This window comes from Phaethon aethereus (assembly GCF_964289735.1).
Source record: "Phaethon aethereus genome assembly, chromosome: 4".
Lineage (NCBI taxonomy): Eukaryota > Metazoa > Chordata > Aves > Phaethontiformes > Phaethontidae > Phaethon > Phaethon aethereus.
The window spans coordinates 20,225,325-20,249,136 of record NC_138578.1 but is presented as its reverse complement, the minus strand read 5'-3'; the positions used below and the strand labels follow the sequence as shown (position 1 = coordinate 20,249,136).

General features: G+C 45.1%; 1 protein-coding gene across 13 annotated transcripts in view; it reads right to left on the bottom strand.

Annotated features, from left to right (window-relative positions):
* Positions 1-228: 228 nt before the first annotated feature.
* The window catches only part of SEC31A (SEC31 homolog A, COPII coat complex component), a gene marked incomplete at both ends in the record, with an annotated part of 44,405 nt that continues 20,821 nt past the window's right edge, over positions 229-23,812 (bottom strand). For 2 of the 13 annotated variants that reach the window (XM_081999215.1, XM_081999220.1), the window contains 12 exons: positions 229-408; positions 1,349-1,420; positions 4,391-4,510; positions 4,913-5,185; positions 7,342-7,400; positions 12,599-12,955; positions 13,832-13,961; positions 17,258-17,431; positions 18,014-18,187; positions 19,977-20,122; positions 21,129-21,255; positions 23,174-23,352. In XM_081999215.1, coding sequence (XP_081855341.1) covers positions 229-408; positions 1,349-1,420; positions 4,391-4,510; positions 4,913-5,185; positions 7,342-7,400; positions 12,599-12,955; positions 13,832-13,961; positions 17,258-17,431; positions 18,014-18,187; positions 19,977-20,122; positions 21,129-21,255; positions 23,174-23,352 — 1,991 coding nt within the window. Of the gene's footprint in view, positions 409-1,348; positions 1,421-4,390; positions 4,511-4,912; positions 5,186-7,341; positions 7,401-9,094; positions 9,143-12,598; positions 12,956-13,831; positions 13,962-14,619; positions 14,713-17,257; positions 17,432-18,013; positions 18,188-19,976; positions 20,123-21,128; positions 21,256-23,173; positions 23,353-23,812 lie in introns of all 13 variants that reach the window. The other 11 variants (XM_081999218.1, XM_081999209.1, XM_081999208.1 and 8 more) reach the window with 10 other exon arrangements.

Below are 23,812 nucleotides of genomic sequence, written 5' to 3'. Positions count from 1 at the left end.
TTGTAGACAAGAATCATTAGGGATGGGAAAAGATTAAAATAAAAAGCACCAGGGCTCCACAGCCCTCCTAGAATGAAGTATTTTGCAGGGATAATATAATGCCATTTGTCAGTGCTCTACCACAACACGCCGTAAGGACTAGCATTTGGTCCGTTTCCTGCATGTTTGCTGTAGAAATGCACTTCTTTGGAAAAGCAACCATCAAGGCTTTGCAAATGCAGGGTTACTTCAGACACCCAGCTTATTGGCCTGGGTGAGGACAACTTTCAGAACAGGCATGAAAGCAGAGGTCTCGCTGAAGTTGCTGGTGCTGACTATGTGTGTGTGGATGTTCAGTCCTTCCTGGTAGTTGCGGGTTTCAATGCTTTTCACAATGTTGTGCAAACCACTAATGATGGTTGGAGAGAGCTGCAAGGAAGCCAGACAAGGCAGGTCAGCAGAAAGAAAAAACAGTGCATACACTAGTGAAAAACAGAAATCTCAAGTACACCATTTGGCCCTCAGGAAGGCGCAGCAATTAGTTCCTTTCTTTAAAGACAGCCATCTTCAGAGCTGCCCCACACTGGGAACAGTCACTGCAAAGTCTAACAGCAGACTTCAACCAGAACATATCTTCTCTGCAGTAGTGCAAAGCCCTGCAAGCCTTCACTGCCAGCCTCTGGATGCAATTCCCTGAGGTGGGAGACCTGCAGTGACAGACTGTGGCACATGAAAAACCTACCAAGCTTTTATGCCTTTGGGGTAAAGTTAATTGCTCAGCAAAGATGGCCTGACAATGACAGGATTAGACCACTCTAATTCTAAGGTACTAAGAGATCTAAGCCCAGTCCTTTATTCTGCCACAGACTTCCTGGCAGGCTTTAGAAAAATCATGAAGTCTTCAAAAGTGCTTGCACACCTGCCTTCCAGTGAAGTCACTGAGCCTCCAACAGCTAAATCTTCCAGGGTTTTTTTGAGCCCAGGCTGCATGTGTGTCACTTCCTGCTGGGAGCAGGCAAAGTTGCTGTGTTGGCTCATTGTGCCAGCTGCTGGGGACAGGAACCCTCCTGATGCATTCACTGTAAGGAGCTCTGCTCTTTGGCTCAGCACAGTCCCTGCACAGCACTATAAAACTCATGACATGACTCCAAAACTCTGAAGTCTGCACAGGTACTTGGGGCCAAGCACTCTACCTAGCTGTTTCTGGGAACTGCATGGAAACACACAATAAATGGACTTGAAGCATGCTTCCAAAGATCAAGCACCTGCTACATATTGCAGAGGGGTCCACACCAGTTCTTGGCCATACCTGCAATATTGGGGGGGGGATGGGTGGGGAGTGTGCAGGTAGTAGTAAAACAGAACTTACTGTCTGTTGCCTAAGTTTGTCATATAGAAACTCCAGGCGTTTATTTGCATCATCTAGTTTCCTCTTGGTTTGCTGCAAGAGAAATAAATACATTAAGCCACAGCGATTTTAAGAACACCGTATTGATCTGGTATCATTGCAAAGAGGTCCACGCAGCACATGAAATTCCTTTCTCAACAACATTTTCCTAACACATCATTTGAATTCTTTGCTCTGTACTCTTCTCCCCCAATTTTGCTAGGAAAGACCACATGATATGACTGTAGCTCTCCACATGTTAACTGCTCTACTGAGTATAGAGTATACTACAGAGTATAGAGAATAGTAAGCTGTACTTCTACAGTTTACTATAGAAGAATAGTAAACTGTAGAGGTGCATCTCATAAGCCACTGGTCATTTGCAAAACCCACAGTTATAGCTGATATGGAAAGTGACAGAATTCTGAGTTGCAGTACAAATTTTTTTTCTGTGGCTCACTGGCAAAGCATGATGATAGCTGGATAAAGTTATTACTGGAATCAAGCATCCAGCAATGTCAATGAGAGCTTGAGGGCACATGCAGTCACTGAAGTCTAAGTACATAAAACTCAGCCACCATTTATGACAAACTATTTTTCATTATGTGATGAGTAAAACCAGAAGCTTCTAAGTTTTTACTGTCAACAGAAAAACTAATAGCCTAACCCAAACTGTCCTTACAGATCCTTTGTACTTCCATGATTTTATATAAAGTAAGCCACCTATTGATGCATTGAATTATTTTGCCACCAAAGGCTCTTAAAATAACCCCAGTATATTCCACCTGGAGTGCCACAGCAGCTGATGGACAAATGCATTTTTATCCACCCCCTTTTTTTTTTTTTAAAAACAAACAGCCACAGAAATTGAAGATTTTAATCCAGAATAATGAAATAATAAAATAAAGCATCAAGGTGACAATTACAGAGGCACAAAAAAGAAGGCAGTCAACAGCAGAAGTGGCATCAGTGCACGAGAGTAACGGAACTTCCTTCTAAATCATTACGTACATCAATCCCTCTTCACTTAGGCTAGTGCCATTTCCCCTGGCAACTGGAAAATGTTCCCAGGATTAAATAATTGCCAAGAGAGAAAATAAAGCCTATGGGAACGCTCTAGCTCAGGGGTAAAGACAGACTGGTGGCTGCCTGTTGTGCTAGAAATTAGGGAAAGCTGTTTGGATGGCAAAGGGCATAAAGGAGAACACAGCACAGGGATCTCAGGCCACATGTGGAAAACCCCTCAACATAGTTGTCAAGGAACTGAGACAAGTAAGAAAAAAGTGCCCCCAGGAGGAGCAGATAAGAAACTGGCTAATTCTTTTGGACTGGCTAACTCAGAGAGATACATGACTTTGGAACATTTGTTTCAAAACCTGTGAAAATGCATACATGCTGTTTTAATTTTACAGATAGCCAACTAGGGCAAAAAGGAATAAATTGTGTTTAGTAAACAGCAAGGCATCTTTCCAGCAAAGGAAATTAGGTGGAAGAAGTGCAAACTGGTTGTTCTTCTCACTCTTTGCTTCCTGTTCCCATTTTCCCCCCTTCAGAATGTAATAATTGAGCAGTGTCTGTGTTTGTTCCGACGATAACTGATGTATCAGGGTGGTGTCTCTTAGTGCTACGTGCCAGAAACGCTTGCTCTACCTCAGAAAAATCAGAGACACTTAACAGGAAGCAAGCAAAATATGTTGGCAGAGCAGAAAAGCAATCCCTGGGAGCAGATATGAACTGAATGCTTTTGCCTCCTTTTTATGTCTGGGAGAAGGGGCACTCAGAGGAAGAAAAGTTCAAAGGGTCCATGCAGTATACGACTTCTATCTCTGCACTGTACAGCATATCCTTTAAAGAAAGGGTTTTGAGGGACTGAATGCTACCAAACCTTATGAGGTCTGTCCAAAGAAAGGTCTATGGCCTCAAAAAGCTTCTGTAAAGGAACGCATGGGCATGTCCACCCTGAAACTGCTGGGCTGAGACCCACTGGGAAAATAAGGAGTACATATATGCAGATGTCAAGTCTAAACTACAGAGCCAGGTGAAACTGTACAGCAGACAGAACTGACAGCAAACGCCCAATATACTCCTGCAGCCACTGCCACAGAGCCCTCAGGCAGCTCAGCTCCCTGTCACCGTAACAGGAGTGTGAGTCTGTGCTGCTGACCGAGCACATTTAGCACCCAAAGTCCTCTGCGCACCACCAGCCTGTCTTCACCATCCACCTTTCAGCATGTGGCAGGCATGAGCTTAACAGTCAGCATCTGGGCTTTGGGAGGGATAGAGTGTTCTTTACTGACTACTGGAAATAAATGAGAAGCTTTGAGATGGATGGCTTATTTACAAAGTACTGACTGTCACAGGAGATGTTTTGCCTATCCAGCTCCAGTGGTCATGTTAAAGCTCAACCTTCTACTCCCTACTACCCAGTGTTTCCTTTTGAAATGAGTCTGTTATCAGAAATCACAAATCACAGATCAAAATCTGATGCATGTACTCATGTATGTGAGCCTTGGCTCAGACCTGGCATAATACTGGCTGCTTCCTGCTCTGGATTATAAACAGCAGTTAAGGAAATGTACAGGGCACGCCTCCATAGTAATCACGTGACAGAAGGAAGGACAGCGCTTTCTAAAGGTTTTCGAATTTTTCATTTTATTTATTTATTTTTAACCATCAACATCAAAACCTTAACTGTAACCAATTCCAACCTCCTCCTTAGAAGACAGCAGCAGAGGGGGCTGCAACAGATTAATCCCCTGCCCAAAAGCACCACCATCATGCTCTGCCCATGCTGTGGGCTGTAAGGACCAGAGTGAAAGTGCTCGGGCAGCTGGGCTGTGCTCTGGCCCCAGACTGCCACATCCTATGTGCATATGTCTTTTCTATGCATTGCTTGTGGTTGCTCAAAGCAGCCTTTAGAAGGAAAAAGCCATCTCAGGAGGGGCTGCCATGGCTAACTGTGCTGCAGGTACCAGTGCATTCACCCAAACACACAGGTACTCTGGGAACATTGCAGAGACCTACCGGATCGGAGGCAGACAGCAGGCACCTCTGGATAAGAGCTTCAAATGTCGTCTTCAGAATAAGGTGCTCCTCAGGGATGGGCTTCTTGGTAATTTTCTCTGTTGGCAGTGCCTGCACATGCTGAGAAACAGGGAGCAGGTGAGGATTTTCCAGGTCACTGTGGCCACATGTTGTTTTCAACTAAACCAAGTGGCATTATTAGCCAGCTTGGCACAACTCTTCTTTCTTCCTGTAGGTGTGTGGAGGTGACATTATCAGCATCTGCTGTTGCTCCCTCTGAAAGAGCTGTGAAGTTGCAGAAGGAAGCAGCTTGTTGGCCCATACTGACTAGAGTATTAACTGCAAGCAGGCAGCGTTTAGGTGGAGATTACAGTAGAAAAATACCAGCATGGTGCAAAGCTAGTGACTAAAAACCCTGCAGTACACTTTGGAGGTACAAGAAATGCCTGGCCAACAGGATCCCAGCCTGCAAGGCTCTGCCCATGTACAAACCAAAACTGTGCCATGCTGGGTCTACGTTACCTGGATGGCATTGCCGATTGGGGCCCCAGGGGCCCCCTCTGTACTGGGTTTGGAAACAGTGGGTGGCATGATGCATGGCCCCAGTGGCTGGGGAGCAGGCAGGTAGCCACCTTGCAGCACCGGCTGCCCTGTGGGGAGTTGCAGAGGCTGGAAGCTGGGTGTGCCAGTGGGTGGTGCTGGAGCTGGAGGCTGCTGCATCTGAGACTGTGGATCTGCCAGTGGGTTCATGATGGGAGAAGTGATGGGAACTGGGGGCAGGAAGTTATCAGGGACCTGGGGAAAAAACAAACAGTGCATTTATGCTGTCATGGCTGCTGCAAGCAGAGCACACAACACGCGTCTCCTACAGACTTCCCAACCCGCAGCAATTGAGAACTCTGCCAAGCAGAGTGCTGAGCCCCCAGGATATAGAAGTAACGGGGACAGGCAATACATGATTTCAGTCTGGCTAAGCAAACCCATTCCTCTGGCAGCAGCTGCACAGTAAGAAGCGCCCCAGGGCAGTAATGTCCTCCAGTGTTTCCAGTCCTGTGTGCTCTGCCTGCTGTCCCGCCTGCACAGGGCAGCAGCAGTCTGCCGAGCCTGCCCCTGGCCACAAGAGTTGACTGCAGCAACCTCAAGTCAGAGCCATTCTTCTACGAAGGGCAAAAAACAGAGGTTTGGCAGACCAGCACTAACAGAAGATTTGTACTAATGAAAACTAACTCACACCTACTTCTATTCTTACTATTGGGTCACTATATTTAGATTTTTGTGTCTCATTTTAAAGGGTACATTTTTGTCCATGTGGTACATAGGTCACAGCTAGCAACACGGACCAATAAAGCTTCTGAAAGCCTTTCAAGCTTCTGGCAAACAGGTTTGCACTAAGACAGATTATAAGCACATTTCAGATTCATCCCTAAGCATCTGCCAGTCTTTACACAGGGGTGTTTCAGAAACATTTGGTAGAGGGAAGAAACAGCAGAATGAGCTACTGGCCTTGGCCACACATCATACAGGAATCCAAACAAAAGAGAGCTCCCATGGGAATATGCTCATTTCTTTGAGCATGCATGGAAAAGAGGAAAGATTACAGAACCCTGAGTGCTACCGTGAATGAATGATGCCAGAATTAAGCTAGCGGTTTGGGACAGTAAGAAAAATATTCCCAGTCCAGCACCAAAGTCAGTTATAAAAGCAATGAATCACAGCAATAAACTTTCGAGTGGTGGGTAAGTTCTTAGGTGGAACACAGTTGCAAGTTATGCTGCGACTTGAAATGCCAGACAGTTCTTTTACTTTACAATAGCCCATGTGGTTAGTTATTTTATAATATCATAAGCCACCTCTTCATACAGTGGGCATAAGGGAAACAAACAGAAACATTTCTGACAGAGGTTTGTTAAATACCCAACAGGTAGTGCAACAAACACAATCCCTCATTTAGAAGGGAGCCAACCCTCAAGCCCTGTTTATGGCAGAAATTCTGGCTATGACACACAGAGCAGTAGCAAAAACCCCGTCTGCAGAAGGCAACTTCTTGAGCTCTCAAGGCCAGCAGTTATTCTCACTGACAACTTTCCTTCTTCTACTTAAAGAGCCTGAAGCCCCGAAAGGCAGCATGCTGGCTGCTGCATGACAAACGTCCCAGAACCAGGACAGTCAGGAACACACAAAGCATCCCCTATCCATCTTCCAGAAGTGTCTTAATATCAAACTGCAGAGAACAAAACACAAAGGGTAAGGGAGACTTCTGCCTTCACCCAGACCTTATCTTGCTTGCTCTAACTTTTTTTCTCCCCACACTACACACTCCAGACTGACACTTGCTTCCCAAATGCACCAGGCTCAGACAGCAGCGGATGACACTGAATGCTGGAGATACACAAGACGAGAGCAGCACCAGGGGATTAAAAGGCTTACTCTCCTCTGTGCCAAGCGTCCCCAGTTATTCTGTCTTGCTACAATCTAAATCTGTTTTGCAAAACTACATTGTGTCTATCATGAAAATTATCTTACTCTCAGCAGATCTCTCAGGGTCAGACCCTTAATCAGGATAAATTGCTTTCAGCTCCAGCAAAGTCAGTAATCTATAACACTTTGCACGGCCTCATCATTTCACATATCATCTCCTGCAAAACTCATCTGCTTTATGCAGATGAAAATAGCCTGAGGTATTTTCTTCCCTCAAACCAGGATCAATGTTGTTATTAATAACCACAAGTTTAGCAAAAAGCCACTATCTCTTTAGAGGCTTAAATATTTTGAGAGAAAGAATGCATATTGGAGAGGCATAAGGGCCATTTCTGCTCACAAGGTGCAGCTTTTGTTTGTTGCTAACCCTTCTTTTTCCTTCTCCTGCCAATGAGTTTCCCAGGAAAAGCAGTAACTTAAGCTGCTCAAGTGGTCAGCACTCAATTGTGTCAAGACAGGATTTCCTTGAGTACCTTCTTCTTCTTGGCAGCTCTGTTCAGGGCAGGAGGGTCATTCCAGCCATTCTGAGGCCCTGGGACAGAAAGAAAACAGAGTAAGTACGTACCTTGGAGGAGGCAGAGCCTGCCCTCACCTGCCTGCTGCTCCGCCCTTCACTGGGGGCCAGAACATGTCCTGTGCCAGCCAGAGCCTCTCAACATCAGACCCTTTGGCCTCTGCACCCACCGTGTAGGTTTGGTGTCTTGACCAAGTGGTCCAAGTTTGACAGAAGTCAATTTTTTTTTTTTTAATAATTAACTTTTTCTTCTCATGCAGGAAAAAAACCAAACCTTGAGCAGATACGCCCTTTGAAAAGGCAGGCAGTTGCCTACCATGCCCAAAACAGAGCTCTGCTCCAGACTGTATATGTGAAGACAGCTTCAGTTACTGGTGAAAATTTCTCCCATCATATGAGAAGAAATGAGAACCTGTTTTGAACTTTTTTTCCCCATGATCACCTTAACATTATATTATAAACATTAATCAGCAGCAGAGATGTCAGAAACCATGGATGTGTAAGAACACCATTAAGCTGCATCCATTTCCCAAGAGCTGCTGCTGCGATTGTGTACTGTGATGTATTTATACATGACAGTTAAGACATGTTCCCCAGCAACACAACACAGAAAGAAGAGGCGTAAGAGGCAACAGGAGCCTTAAACATTTCAAGACAGATTCCCCCAGCCACCCTGGAGACACAAAAGAGCCATAAAACCAGGTTTCCCCTGCCAGCTACAGCATGTTTATAGGTGCTTTGTGTCCCAAAAGCAGAGCAGAGCTGCTGGAGCAAGGTGGCAAAACTTAGCTTTTTGCACCAAGGACAATTTGTTTGAAACTGGAAGCACAGAGGATGTCTGAGCAGATTCACTCAGAGTCAGGGGTGTTATTCTGTACCAAATGTTCTGCTCTTCCAAGAACGCATGCTCCATGCAGCTGCAAGATTTATAGGCCAATACTAACATTAGTCTATTAGGAATAGTTCCCTATTTCATCATGGGGCACATTTAATTGGGACCACAGCATTATATATCAGAATTACCATGGCCTCACTGAGTAATCAGGATTTATTGCACAAAGCCACAAAAAGCCAACAAAACCAAATCCCTGCTCAATGGACTTTTTTTACCACAGTGTAAATGGACTTTTTTACCACACTTAGCAGATGATGAATTCACCTTAAACAGAGCTTATGAGAAAATCAAAACTTACTACAAAATTTGCTCAATTTATCTGAAATTTCATTTGCTCCTGAGATTTCTTAAACAAGTTCCACATATAGAGCATGTAAAAGGGGTAAATAAAAACAATTTAAAACCTCTTTCACATCTGCTTTCTTTTTAACCAAAGGCAGTGCCCCAGCTCCTGACAGCCATGTGCCCCAGGGGCTCCTCTGTTCCTCCCTATCCAAAACACCCCCGAGTATTTCTGATATAGGAAATCTAACTTCTGCAGTGCTGACAGTGGTAACACGTTAAGAAAATCTCCCAGACTTACTGCTGTTAATTTCCTGGAATAATTTGCTTTAAAAAAGGGAAAACCAGCATTTGTTTCTGTGGTTAAAAACTCCAGATATGTTATTGGTTTTAATTAAGGAATTAAAAATTTATTTGATTAAAGTAATTGGCAAATAGCATTGCACTTCATGTTCTCTGAAGAACGTATGCATTATTGATATCTGTTCAATTAATTTCATGTAGTGGCTGTACTTATTTTCAGGTTAGGTGGTACCTAGTTCACCTGCGAAGGGAGAGGCCTGGTCTTGAGTTGGTAGGCTTTCTGCAGATAAGATGCAGAGAGCTAAAAAAGATTTTCTTCAAAAATAACAAAACAATTGATCTGTAATTTTTGATTAGCAATTTAGTTTCAATCAGCATGAGAAGTCAGGAGAAAAAATGCCTAACCTCATTACAATGCCAGTTTAGACACAAGTCATTTGTCCAAACCACCCTCTAGAATTACTTTTGTCTGCCTTCCCTGAAAACAAGCCTGTTCCTCTTTCCATGCAGTAAATCAGTCTTTCTAGTTGTTTCTAACAAATGTTGCAGAGGCCTGGCCCACATTCTTATCTCTTCTGGTGTTCTCATATTTCTATTGCTACCAGCCAGTGCAGCTGACAGACGATTCTTCTTAGCAACAATCTTCTCACCATTGGTTTACCATTCCAGAAAGCTTTTCAGGAAATGCTTAAAGCACTTCACTCCAAGGTGGACATCATGTATTTTCCCAAATCAAGGTGCACTCTCAACTGCATCCAGCCCAGCAGCTTTACACCCATGTGAAAAGACACGTTGCCTGCTGAGACCGAGCAACAAATCCAAAATGGCAAAACACAGACAATAAAGTCTTTGCCATTTCAAAGAGAAGAGGAACATTGGAGATGAGAACAACTGTCCCTGAGATTGGTCTGATGCGCTTATAGTTCTGGTGCAAACCCTTCCCTTAGCTCAGAATTGCTCTATCACAATTTCAAATGTGATTCAAGACTCTGAAAATTGAAATTCACTTGAAAGCAGGTTCAAAGATCCTTCTTTCACAAAAGAAAGTGAGATAGTTTGAAAATGAAATTAAATGTGGGCTTTTCTTGCATACTGGAGCCCTAAGAACAGCTTAACATACTGATGTTATATGCACTTGCAAAAAATCAGAAGATATTTATAGAACTGTTTCTTTAAGTTCATCTTTAAATCCAAGCCAGTTGAAAGGTCAGGTGCTTTTCAAGACTTCAAATTTGAGATCTTTTTTCCTTCATCCCTTACCCCTGCCTATAAATGAATCACATTTGCAAAGTGAAACATGATGTTCCCAGGTTACATCATCACCACAAACAAAAGCACACCACTTCAAAGCCAAGATCAGCATCACTATACGCTCTGCACTGGAACATTCACAGTTACAGGTAAGATCTACTTCTGGCTGCAGATTTCTGTGATTCTATGGGATCTCATGCCATTGGAAAGTATGTTGGTGGTTAAGCATATTAAGCATGCACACTGTCATTTCTGCATTTACAAAGCAAGGTGGTTTTCTCCTTCTTGCTTATGTGTTTTTTGAAAGGCATAATCTAAAAATTGGAAGAGGACAGAGTGTGCTTTTCAGATACCTCTTCTCTTTTTTCCATAGTTCTCCAGCTGCAGGCAGCAGTTAAAAGCCAAGAGCCCACACGCATGAGCCACCTGGCCTTGGCACCTCACTGTGCCCTGGACTCTACCTCTGCATTTCAGCCCAAGGCTGGTGTTTGTCAGGAATCGGAGATAATGCCTAAGTTTGGGTTCCTGAAGGTTTGATGCTTTGTACTGGCTGCCTTCTCACCACAGCTGCTGGGAAAACACAAGCAGCACTGATAGTTCTCAGAAAGTCTTATAAAAAGCCTAGTATGGACAACTTTTAATTTTGATAGGAAATATGGCAAGGCAATGCAGATAACGACTGCTTTAATTCCCCTTGTATTAAAATGACATAGGCAAGATGTGTTAGACTACTGTCTATGTGGATTACTCAATTTTACAAATTGACCAGTATTGTCATTAATGATGCTAATTTCTGTTGTCCAGAGTACAGAGCTTCATCCGCTCTGAGCACGCCACATGGACTAGGTCACTTCACTGTTAATGCAAGAAACTTAGCAAATGACAGATCTGAAGTGCCTGCCAGTGACGCAAGTAGAATAGTAAAATGGATAAGAAAACAATTTTCTTGTTCCTTGCATTTATTTGGAGGTGCAGAAGCTATGCAGTCTGCATTATAATGTACTGCTTCACACCCAAGGCCTAGAACCCTATCCAACACCTCTTCCTCTGTCCAATTTAATAATTCCTCTAGCTTAGAGATACAAGTTTGACACGCCCCGTAACATGAGGTCAGGAGAGGTCATGGTACAGCATCTCCAAGAACAGAGGACACCCAATCTGGCTGCAGGTTGGAGGGAAAAGGCCTCTTCTCCCCTCACAGCCCTGGTGGCTGCCCTATACCAGTCCTCTTTTTTTTTTTTTTTGACAGAGCAAGAGACAATTTCTCCCCAAAACACAAGTGTGTGTGTGAAGGCAGTACCATCAGAAGTGTGGGTTCCCAGTCTCACAGATGCCAAGAGCACCTACTCATAGGACTACTGCTGTCAAGACAAAGGCAATATGCCTTTTCTGCCCTGCATCACCCCAACAGACGTTTAAAAGAGAGGAGTCATAGTGGGGTCCTTTGGGTCTGTCAGCAGAGTCAGCATCCCTGGAACATCCCTCAAATCCTGCCTAATATTCCCTCCACTCCCTACTTCCCAGATCTGGTCCTTGGCTCTCCAGCTGGACCACTTGGATGTGAAGTATGTTTATGGCCAGGTTTAGAAAAGGACAGCTCATACTTCCTGCTGAGTCTGACGTATGCAAAGCTGTTGTTTCACAGGCTGCTAAGTGAAGAGGCAGGTTTGTTATCACAAGTGAAGTCACTGTCCCAGAGCAAACAGTTACATCCAGGCAGTCACAAGGACACATTAAGTCCCATGTCAGTGCATGCTCTTTACCACATGTGCTCAAACATGCTCTTACATGTCAGCCACACACACATGCTTTTGATTAACATTCAGGAAAGAGACAGGTAAAAGCACTTCTAAATCACTTCTGATTATCTTTTAAGTTATTATCTTTTATTCTCAGCTACAGTAAATCCCAGCAGTTAGGAAAAAAATAATGGAAGTGAGCTGATGCCACAGAAAATGCTGTTTGAATTAAATATGCTGCCAATCCTGGGCTTGAAATGCCACTCACAAACCACAGACACAGGGACAAATTATATTTGCAAAATTGTTCTGTGAGGAGAATTGGGATTATCTTCTCTGCAGTGATTAGGAAAACTTGCTCATTTTTGTATTTTGCTCTCTAGCCACATAGCAAGCTTTGGTGTCAGCCTCAAAGTTTAAACTGACACCATCCATCCACAGTATACAACCACCTCATAACAAGACAATGCTGTAGCACCCTTTCTTTGGCAAGACAAAAGCTCCATGTTTGTGGCAAGGCCTGACTTGCAAGAAAAAGAAACGGCTCACGCTGCTCAGCAAGTGGTCACTGCAGCAACATAGCCATATCATTGCCAGATGCATAAGGAAGATGACATGTTTTAGAAATGCTTTGAATTGATTTCTAAGCACAAGCAAACTTTGTACAGAGCATTCACAAGGAAAAGGTGCTGAGTAATAAAGCAAAACCCTTCCCCTCCCTGTCTGCCCCCCAACCAAGCGCAGACCTGTTCTCTGGGATGCAGGAAGGTCACTGGTTGCAGGCAGAGTACCTGTTGGTCCAGTAGGTAATGCATAAGCCACAGAAGTTGCTGGAGGTCCTGGCCTGCCATGCTGAAAGGATGCGCCAGAGGGAGGAAGAGGGAAGGAAGAGGTGGGATTGAGGCTTGTCGGGGAGGGTTGAGGCTGCCCAGGGTACAACAGAGAGGGTACAGGGTGAGCAGGGGCAGATGGCAGGTAGGAAGGGGTGGTGTTAGGGGCAGGGTTTGGGTAAGAGGCTGAAGCAGGGACAGCGATAGGCTGCTGAGGCTGATAGAGAGCTGGTCCCCCTGTTCCACAAGAGTATTGCTGTGTGGCCTGATACACTACAAACAGGGAGAAAAGATGTTCAGTCAGCGAGTTTATAACAGAGGAGCAGGTTTCATCTGCCTCTGCTTCCATCGCCACCCGACTCTCCTTCCTTCTTGCCCCTTCCCCTGCAAACCACTTACCTGCCCAGCCAGATCCTGGCTCCCACAACTCTGCCTGCACTTGCAGGATTGCTCAAAACCTCAGCCTGCCACTGGGACTGGGGAGCCAGAGAAAGGACTGCTTGGCTGTAAGGACTCCCATTCTCCCCCAACAGACTCTCCTGCCCAGAGCTACCATGCCACTCAGGGTGGGGCTGGGGCACATGGATGCTGACACTCTGGCTGTTTTCTGGACCACTGCAGTCCTCATGATACTTCTCAGGGAAGGGAAACCCCTGCCCCAGGTTTGCACAAAGGGAAAGCCAAGGCCAAGGAAGTGAACAGCAGTCTCTGGGAGCAAATGCAAGCTCACAGCCTTTCACTGGCTTCACTGCCTCTTCTCTGCCCATCAATGCCCATTTTTTCCTCCCTGGTGCTTGTACTTTCAGTCCCCTGCTTTGAGTGTGTCAGTGCTCTGCGCCTTTCCTCACTCACTTCTACTATTGCCCTTTTCTCCTCATCCCCTTTCCCATCTTCATGGAGTCCTAATCTGTGAGCAGATACCACTCAGCAGAGGAGACAAGTGTCTGACAGAGGGTGCCTAATGCCTGGACCCCACCAAGAAATGACAATCCTGAGATGTCATCTCATGAGTTTTCCCCCCCACCCTCCCAAGAAATGGGGGACTGGCTTGGCCTGAAACCTCCCAACCCCAAGGAGGGGGCTGGCTATCCCCAAGTAAATGCGGTCTCATCACCTGGCTGGGAGGAAGAGAGGAGCTGCGCTACTCACTCTGCGGGTACGTTGTCCGGCCCCCTGCTTGAGAGTACATGCTGTAATTGGATGATGTGGCTTGCTGTGGTGGCGTGTTGGGGTTAACAGCACCTGGAATGATAAACCCTGGGGGAGGTGGGTTGTCTCCCTGTAAAAAAAGATTGCAGGAAAAAGGGTAGGGGCAGATAGAATTTAGTCAGCAACGGTAATGCAGTGCTGAAGTAGAACTGTTACAAAAATGATCAGTTCACATTTCAAGGCCTGAAACCACATTCCCTGGAAGAGCCACCAGCACAGGGGCAAACATCTTCAACCACTCCAGTGCCTTAGGGCGCCCGGCGTAACACTGAAAGCACAGCCTGTATGTGCAGTGACTTCAGCAGCAGCAGAGCAGCACATACCTTCCTGCATAAGGAAGAGGTCCTTGCCAGCGCTGCCTGTTATTTAGGCAGTCCAAGAGCACCCTGCCATCCACAGCTTTCAACTGAAAGACTTAAACGTTAACTCTGAAGCTTCTAATTTCCATGGGAAAGAGGGAAAGGAAAAATATCAGCACACTTCATAATGTGTGGGGCAAGGGCTGGGGGAGCTCAGGTCACACTGAGCTCCCACTCAAGGCTTTCCAGAGCCGCTCATCTGGGTGTTGGTGAAAAAATACGTAACATGAGATGCAAAGGAGCAAAACCAGAGCGTACGTGGCAGCTGCTCCTTCTGCCTATCCATACCAGACTGTCAAGTACACAGACTACACCAGGGGACATATCAGGGTGGAGCAGGGGCTCAGAGATGAATAATGAAGGTTATACCTGTGTGTCAGAGGGACAGCCTGCAGGAGGATGGCTGGGAAGGGCAGTAGGAGTTTTGTTACTCCAGGTAGTGACAGTAGGGGCAATTCTAACCTGAATTGAACAAAGAAATACCAATCATGGAAAACAAAACAATAAAAAAAGTCTAAAGGGTTTCACAAAATGAGATGCAAAGAAGTGAACACAAAGGTTTGCATGCTGGCACTTGTAACACAGCCGTAAAATCTCAGAGGAAGAAGGGTAAGTGCATTCAAGACAGATAAAATCATTGTGCACTGGAGCCAAAGTGAATTGCAGAATGAAGATGAAGCACAGCAGAGATGCAGCTACAACAGCCTGTGGAGCGAGCGCAGTGTTACACGTGCCAGTGAGCCAGGTCTGCCTCTTTCATCACATTTTCCTATTGCAGAAGCTCCCCCCAGGCTACTGCATGACGCTGAGAATCACTAACCACAGCTGGAAGTCCCAAGTTCCATGTTAAATTCAAACATTCTGCCTCACACAACAGCAGTCTGTTTAAATCAAGCTTAAGATGAATTAAAAAAGGTTAAAATCTGATATTCAGCTCTTGCACATGCACAAACATACATATTCATGCTAATTGCTTCCTAGCCAGTCTCCCACAGCTCCTTTTCTCTGTCTTCCTTCTTTGCGACTCCAAAGCCCTTCAGTTTCATAAGGCCACTACTATCTTTCTGATGGGACAGAAACCAAAGAACTTCTTATGCCTGCAACATCCCTGAGCAAGGGGAGGGCATGCTTGGTCAGGAGTCCAACACCCCACCTGAGCACAAGCAGAGGGGAAGCTGCATCCTTGAAGTCCTGGCTGGTTCAGCTGGTTTCAGTCTAATCAGTCTCCAACCCTGTGCAGTGCTGGGCTAACAGTGCAGTCCGTTGTACAACTACTGTTAATGTCTACATAACTCATCACTGGAGTAATCTAAAAGACTTTTCCATCCCCTTTCATGCCTGTTTTTTGAACTTTTTCATCTGAAAAGAAAACCTATGCTGAAAGGAAACTAAGTTTTAAGTACATGTTCCTATTTGGGACAGCAGTTAAACAAAGGCTGCCTCAAGCTTGAACAAGCCCTCTGTACATACTTTCTTAAAAGGAAGTCAAACAAACATTTCTTTCCATTCTGGTTTATCAGCATACCACTGGGCACCTTTCTGACATAACACCTGCCCCCTTCAAGCCCTTCCTGCTGAGCATGAGCTCCCTGGAAAGCCAAGAACACAGGGCTCAGTATGCTTGCAGGGTTGTGAAACACCCAGCGTTTTATCAATGAGCAGGTCTTGCTTAAATAATAGCTTCAGGCATTCCTGAAACAGTAGAGAAAGGGGAAACTCTGGTTTAAAAAATGCATTGCTAAGATCACGCCATCTAGAGGACAGCTGCTATTTTCCACAGCCAAGCGGAAAATACACAGCATTGCTTCTCAAGGCAATTCACTGGTTACAAGGAAGAAGGTCAAAGACATAGGTAAGAACAGTAGAGTTAATTATTGACAATGATGTATTTAAAATCATATGCAATGGCATTAGCAAGGTAATATTGTATGAACAAGATGAAGGCTTTGTCCCTTCTGAAATCTACCTTGTTAACACCCTAGAGAAAAGGTGAAGGAATGTTGTTGACACTAAGGAGATAACAAAGCCCAACTCCCCCTCCAACCCCCTGCCTTTTTTAGCCCTTCTTCCTCCCTGCCCCCATTTTTCTGGCAGGCAATGCGTGAAGGGCAGCACTGAGAGACACATGCCTCTTCTTGTGCTAGTTTCCTCTGTGTAAGGAGAACACCCGTGGCGCTAACAGCTCCACTCTCAGAAAAGCCCAGCCCAGAGCCATTGTGTAAAACAGTGCCAGATGAGCTCCAGCGCTACGCTGAGGGATTAGGGACTTGGCAATGCTCTTTAAACATGCACAAGTCCAGGGCTGCCCACTACACCACACACAGGTGATAGCCAACATGGTCTGATGCAGTGTCATCCTCAGGCATCTGCCTCCCCCGTTTCCCCTCTTCTTCCCTGTACAGCCCCCAGCTCTGTTATTAGTCCCATACTCACCATGTCCTTTCTCTGGCACAGCTCATTCTCAGCCCAGGCCTGCCTCCCCACTCTCATCTCACCCTCTGCCCATGCTGCCTATGCCCCCTTACACACAGCTGGGAAAGTGTTTTCATAGTATGCTGTACCCACAACTGCTGAAACATGTCCTCAGTTTGCTGTTGCCACTGCTCAGCAACTTCTGCAGCCAATATCAGAGCTGGAAGAGGAAAATAATCAGCCACAGAAGAGGCTGGTGAGCAGCACAGCAAGCCCGAAGGCCTGCAGGGATGGGACGACATCAGGGACTATGAGAGGAAGCACAGAAAAATCCTGCAGTGCTCTCCCACACAGTAATTTTTGGCACTGAAGCACATTTTCAAACAAAGGGGGAAAACACCTAATATTCAGAAGCAGGCTACTTGACAAGGTGTTTAATAGATGTTTCTAGATGAGGAGTAAAGGAGGCATCTGCACTGATTGAAAAGCAACACCACAAAGCCCTTGGTAGACCTAAGTCATGAAACCCCAGCTCAGATCAAGAGAAAGGGAACTCAAGCACCACGTCCCTCCATGACTGCCAAAACCCATTTACCTGTTGGTAATACTGCTGGGCTGGAGCCTGTAGCCCTTGCATCTGTCCAGCCACAGGGCCAGCTCGTCCTTTGGGCATGGGCTGTTTCTCGTATGGTGCCTTGAGCGCCTCTTGTCCCACTGGGAGCTCCCCTTGGGCTCTGCAAAGCCTGTCCCGTAACAGCACTATGTTTGGCTGCAAATCAGAAAAGGATAGCAAAGGAAGGTTAACAAAGGAAGGTTAACACTGCCTGTCACCCAGTGCGTCACACCAAGAGGCTGATTGGCCACACACTGATGAGCTCTCTCAGATGCCTGCTCTGCTTTATTTGATTGGAATAACTCTTTTCTGCATGAGGCATGGAGTCATTGGAACTGCTTTACATGTGCCTGCCTCCTATCTTGGGCTGCATCATTCCCAAGCCAGCCTGCCTACAAATACCAGCTGATGGAAGCTGAGAAGTCAAAAGATGACAGCTGACCAAGTGTCAAGGTACATGTTTCATTGCGTCTGGCTTGCAGGAGGGACAGCTGCCCCTTTGGCAGCCACTGGCTGCAAGGACAAGGGTGTGAAATGAAGAGGGAGAACAACAAGGCCATGCACTTCTACCAGCTCAGCGAGGCCAATGCAGGGAGCGGGAAAACAGCCTGACTGTCACATCCCAAGGTGCCTTTCAAATGGCAGTCCTACTTGCTAACTGCACCATGCAGAGATCTTTGCTTGAAGTACACTTTGTTCCCACACAGAGAGGGAGTAAAAACTCTAAAGACCCCATACCTGATTAGTGTTCACAGGGAGGAAGGTCAAAGCTGCAGCAATGCTGCCCTGGGCAGCCAAGAGGTTGGCATACTGGCTCATCTTCTCAGCCAAAAGGGCCCCCACAGCATTAGGGTCTACAGCCTGGGTGAGCTGCACAGCTTTGCGCAGAATTACAACTTTCTCTATTAAATCCTGGAAGATAAGGAAAAAAAAAACCACAAATGAGAACAGGGTAAAGTAGGCCTTGGCTAATGATTGTCATGGAGGGCTGTTCCTCAGGGCAGCCCTGCAGAACCCCTCTCACCTGATGGGAAGCTCATGCCAAGTGCCAGTTTCCCAGACAGTTACAGCTGCACCGAAGGCATGACTTTCCTAGTATACAAGATGCTAGAACAGCAGCTGGCAACTGTGCACCAAGTGGCTTCTAATAGCAAAGACAGCAGTTCATAGGGTAGAGTTCAAAGCCAAAATAACTGCTCTTATTAAACAGGATTTCAGCACTGAGCATGTCCACCAAGAGAGTATGCTTTCATAAAAATATCTGGTGAAAGCCATGAAAGTGAACAGAAAACATCATGCCCATCACCACTCTCAGTGCTGAGGTGCTGCACATGTCTTTGCAGCAGTTTACCAAGTCAGCTCTTAACCATCTTAGTCAAAAGGATCTAACAGCTCCCTTGGGAGAGTTGCCCATGGTCTTCTGGTTGTTACTGCAACGATGGTTTTCCTGATATTCACCAGGAATACTCCAGATCTTGCCTCCCTTGCACATCCCCAAATATGAACGCTGGTCCTTGTTGGGTTTCCTCCTAGTGCTAAGTTACAGGAACATTTTCTGCTCAGGTTTCTCATGTTTTTCTTACTCTCACTGTATTATATTGGAAGATATGACAAATATTCATTTGCCAATATTAACATGCAATCCCTCTTTAAACTCTTTTAACAGATTTAGAGAGAGTGTACCACACAGGATTTCAACCATACATCACTAATAAGGACTGTTTATTGGCTGTTCAGTAATACATTTTTGTTTTTGCCAACAAACCAGCACTTCAAAAAAGGCAAGTAAAACAAGGCAAGATAACCAACAACTCCTACAAGTTTCAGCAATTCCACATCATAGTAAACAAGCAGCCTAATTATGACACCAACAATATTTTTCAATTTTAGTGTCTGAGAGAGCAAAGCAAATGCAATCAAAATGCAAATTCAAATGAAAGGTAAATCTCTAAATGAAGCCCTCACAGTCAAGACACTAGAAACTAATTTTGATAATTCAAAACTGGAGAAAGTTAACAATGCAAAGCAACATTCACATATACTCCAGTTCCTTCAGTTAACTAAACAGAGTCTCACAGCACTGCCAGATAATGTTACTTTAAGTACTTTCTAAACCTGGTCCTTCAAAGGCCCTGAACAAATAGGAGAAACTAAGATTATACTATAAAACAAATTATTCCATAATTGCTTCAACTCACTGTCATCAATCCTATTCCCACGATATTTGCTATATGCAATGCATTTCACTGCTGGAAACTAAACCCTCTATGTGCAACCTCCTAGAGAAAACTCTCATGAGAACCTTCCTACAAGTTTCTCTAGATTTAACTGTAATTTCTAAGATTTCTTCCCCTGAACATCCAAGCCATCTATTCCAAAAGCAAAAATGTCCAAGTATTCCCCTGCTGCAAGAGATGCAAGCATTCAAATCCCTTTCTTTACCAAAACACTAAGCCCTACAACTGCCTTTCTACACAAGAAGCATATTAGCATGACTACCCCAAGACCACAGCAGACATGAGGGCCATCATGCTTCGCAACACATTTTCCAATATCATATTTATGTGTTATTTCTATGAAAGTTACCCGTTCCAAGAAGGAAAAGGCTTGCATCCTGAGATACATGCAGCTACAGACAGCAAAGCTTACCAAATAATTGCAGTGTGTTACTTCCAACATCTTTCTTAACAGATTTACAAACCTGAAGGGACAAGGGGCTGTTTCCATCCTGAACTTTGGTCCAACAAGCAACAAGTTTCTCCACATTGCCAGCACAAATATAACAGAGGCAAGCTTGTGTCTGCAGAAGGCTGTCCCCCTCACTCTCCAGTCTGTTACCCAGGAGATCTAGGAAAAATATGAACAAAGAAGATGCTAGTGAATCACTTCAGTGATCTCTCCCATCACTGCTGATGCTGGGGAAGCCTGCAACGCCTGTTGTGTGTCTGCTCAGCACAGAGAAAAGGGATATTGCCTCTGGGCTCCATTGATAAGGACAAACTCCTATGTCCAGCACAGATTATCTCATGGGAGCCCAGGGCACTTCAGAGGTACTTAATGACAAGTCCTTGCTGCCATGACAAATGCCTGCAAACCTGAGACACGTCAGAGGGGACAGTCCCTTTGCTGACATGACAAAGGACAAGAAGCCAGGGTCTGATTCTCCCTTCTGCCATCCACTTTTTGCAGTCCCTCATTTCAGGAGCATGACCCGAGTGTGCAAGTGGCCAAGGAATTGTGAGCAACAAAGCCATGATACTGCTCTGGGCCAGCATGTGCTGAAGTGAGTTGTACAGCTCCCTAGACAATGTGGCTGGTGTCTGAGGGGCACAGGGGTGTCAGGCACACAGCTATTGGCAATATAACTCCCCTATGGGTTAAACCCAGCCATGCAGAACACATGAGGGCAGGCATGCTCACTGCCTGTGAAAGAGGCCTCCTTCCAAGAAGTCAAAATTGCTCTTGGAAAAGAAGAGCAAAGTGCTTCCCTGAAACATTTCCACTTGCATCCCACGCACAAACACTCCAAGACACTGGTCCTTTGGCTGAGACACCTGCCACATCATCATCACTGTTACCCATTTGGAAACAGTAAAAGACCAGCAGCTGTGCACTACACAGGCAATTGCCAGGACACAGCTGTTCACAGGGGTCTGGGTTCTGTGCCCAGAAAATCAGGGAACACAGCATCCCAGAGGTTCCTCTCCTCCTCTGCAACACAACTGAAGACCCACATTATCCATCAGAGAAGCTAGTGAGGCATTACAATAATTTACTGAAAGGAAAACAACCGTGGCAAAGTGTATTTGCTGTAAGTGGAATAAGTGACATCCAGTCTGTAAAGTGTCCTTACCGCAAAGGGCTGCAAACTCATCTGGCCTGGCATAAGTGAGCACAGCAGCCAAAGCCTCTCTCCAATTCTGCAGATCACAAGACTGCACGATCTCTTTCCAGTTCTTTGTTACCACTGCAGTGATGAGCTAGACCAGAAGGAGAGAGACCACAGTTAAGATCTTGGTAGGATTTCCTTTGTTTTTTTTAGGATACAGTAAAATTTGTATCTATTCAAATGTACACATCCCCACTATACCGGGGTCGTGGCAGATACTGCACTGCAATTCAACAACTGCACAAGAATACATTTTACTTCAAAAGGAGTTCAGTGAAAAATCACAAAACAAGCTCAGTTAAGAGAGAGGCCAATTATTCTTGCTACAAAAAGAATTTGTGCAAAAAAAGAATGCACAAATCTCTGCAAGCTGGGATTGCTGCAGATGGTTTTCAGCACTGTTTTTGCAGACAAAGATAACATAACAAGTATTTAGCTGGAAGTCCTCAACACAATGCCCAAAGGGTATGAATTTTGTTTGTCAAACTATTTAATTTGGCTTTAAGCTCTTGGCCTCAGACTGACCAGTGAGGGCCAGTTGAAAAGGCTGCTTGAAGGAAAGCAAGTTGGCAGCAATATCAACCTGAGCTGGCTGCAGCATCCCTACTCTACACCTAGGCACACAGGCTGCCTGTCCATAAGCCCTCAGAACGAAATTCCAGTTTCTTCCATCTCAAACTCTGCCTCTGATTATTTTGCTTCAGACAAAAGGCAGACTTGGTAGTTGTGCTGCTATTTAGTGAACAAAGCCCTTGCCACATCAGGACTTAAAGCTCAGAAACAGCTGAACAAGCAGTAAGAGTGCAGTTTGGGACCAGAAAAAAAAACACACCTGACAACAAATGCAAGGTCCTCCCTACAAGGTCAACACTCACTTGTTAGCACAGGCACAGGTAACTTGTCAGCTCTCCATAAAAGTACCTTTTCCCAAGGGATGAACTACAGTGAAGAAATTTCCTGTGCACTACAAATTCTCCTTCCTCTGCTTAGGCCAGAGGCAGAAAAGGAGCTGGGGGTGGGGGGAAAAAATCCTGCAGAGTCTTAATACTTGAGATTTTCCTCTTTTCACTTGTATACTACTAAAAATGCAAATTGTTCCCATCTCAAGCTGGATTGCAGGTGGTGACCAGCAAAATGCCACTTATAGACCCTAGTCTGTGTGCTTACATGCCCTAACTCCCCAAGTGACTGTGCTTTGTGACCTTCAGCCCTGCTCCAGGAAAGCACTTAAACACAGGCCCATTTTACAGGCTGCCTCCTGCTACTGCATAAACACCCTTTTTTTGATGGACTGCTAAAAAGTGACAACAAGCAACTTTCTCCCCTCCTCTAAAAGCGGCCATCCTTGACAAACCAATTGTCCTGCGCTCTTTTAAGGCCACTTCCCTCATTTCATCCTCTTGTTGCTACTTTCTCATGTCAGTAGTAAAGAAGGAAGATTTGAACGAGCAGCATCAGCAAGCCCTAGTATTGCAAAAAGCTAAAAAGAATATAACCAGTTGGCCATAACACACTGTCTCCCAGACAGAGGGCGACTGATCTACCCTTGGCATACTTAGCTCTCTTCTGTACACGCAGTGAAATCAAGCATGTGCAAAATCTGGCAAGACTTGATCATAGGCAGAAAGCAACATAATGCTGCTAGCACTGACCATGGGTCATGTGCAACTCTTGAAAAATGCGAAGAGATAAGAGACTGAAATGTGTGCTGCTTAAGATATTTATCAGTGAGAATCTACTAGCATATATGCAACTCAGACACTGGAGACAAGGTAAAGAATACTCTGCTTGTGTACTGATGTTCAGGTAGCATGCCTCTTCTCTCCTTATCAATGCACTAAAAAACGAATAACAGAAATCCTTCTGCTCTGAGATCTTGTGGATGACTTTAATACTTTTTAGCCTCTGACAGGAATAAACCCATGAAATGGCAAGAAAACTTTAAGGTGAAAAAGGGGAGTTGCCAAAGGCCTGAATGCATGTTGTTTCTTAACTGAAAAAAAACATACCCTGGTAATTTTGCTCTGCATCTTAGCAAAGTACTTTTCCTGTGTCCTAGAAAGCAGCTCTTGTCCACCTGCGATGGCCAAGATAACAGCATCAGCCATGCGGTTATCGTGCAAGCAGAGATCTACTGCACTCTCAAAGTTACCCGTCAGCAAAGCCTGGGTAATCAAACCGTCCACATCTGCAACGAGAGGAGTACATTTATAAATAATGGCACAAAATATTGCTTAAATATGCAGCAGCAGGTGATTCTGTCCAACTGTACAACACTGCAAAGTTCTCTGCAAGCCAGCCTACTCCTACTTACAGGGATGTTCAAGCTGACCTCCAGTCTCAAACACACTATTATCACAGCCACATCAGGTGGGGCACTCTCAAGCACCACTTACCTTGCTGCAGAGCAAGCTGCTAGCAAATGCTAGCAAGATGCTAGAGGTCTAAATAATCTCTGAAACGACTATGCTGCATGCAGTGCCAGAAACAAAGTCAAACCTAGACAGGGGTCAATGGTTTCTGTGTTATTCAAGATCCCCTGGGAGTTTCTGTACAAACAGTAACACTAGCACTTCATGCCTGTTCAGGTGTGTGTTCTTTTATATCAGAAATCACTCAGAGTAGCTGCATTTCACTGATGGGGTATA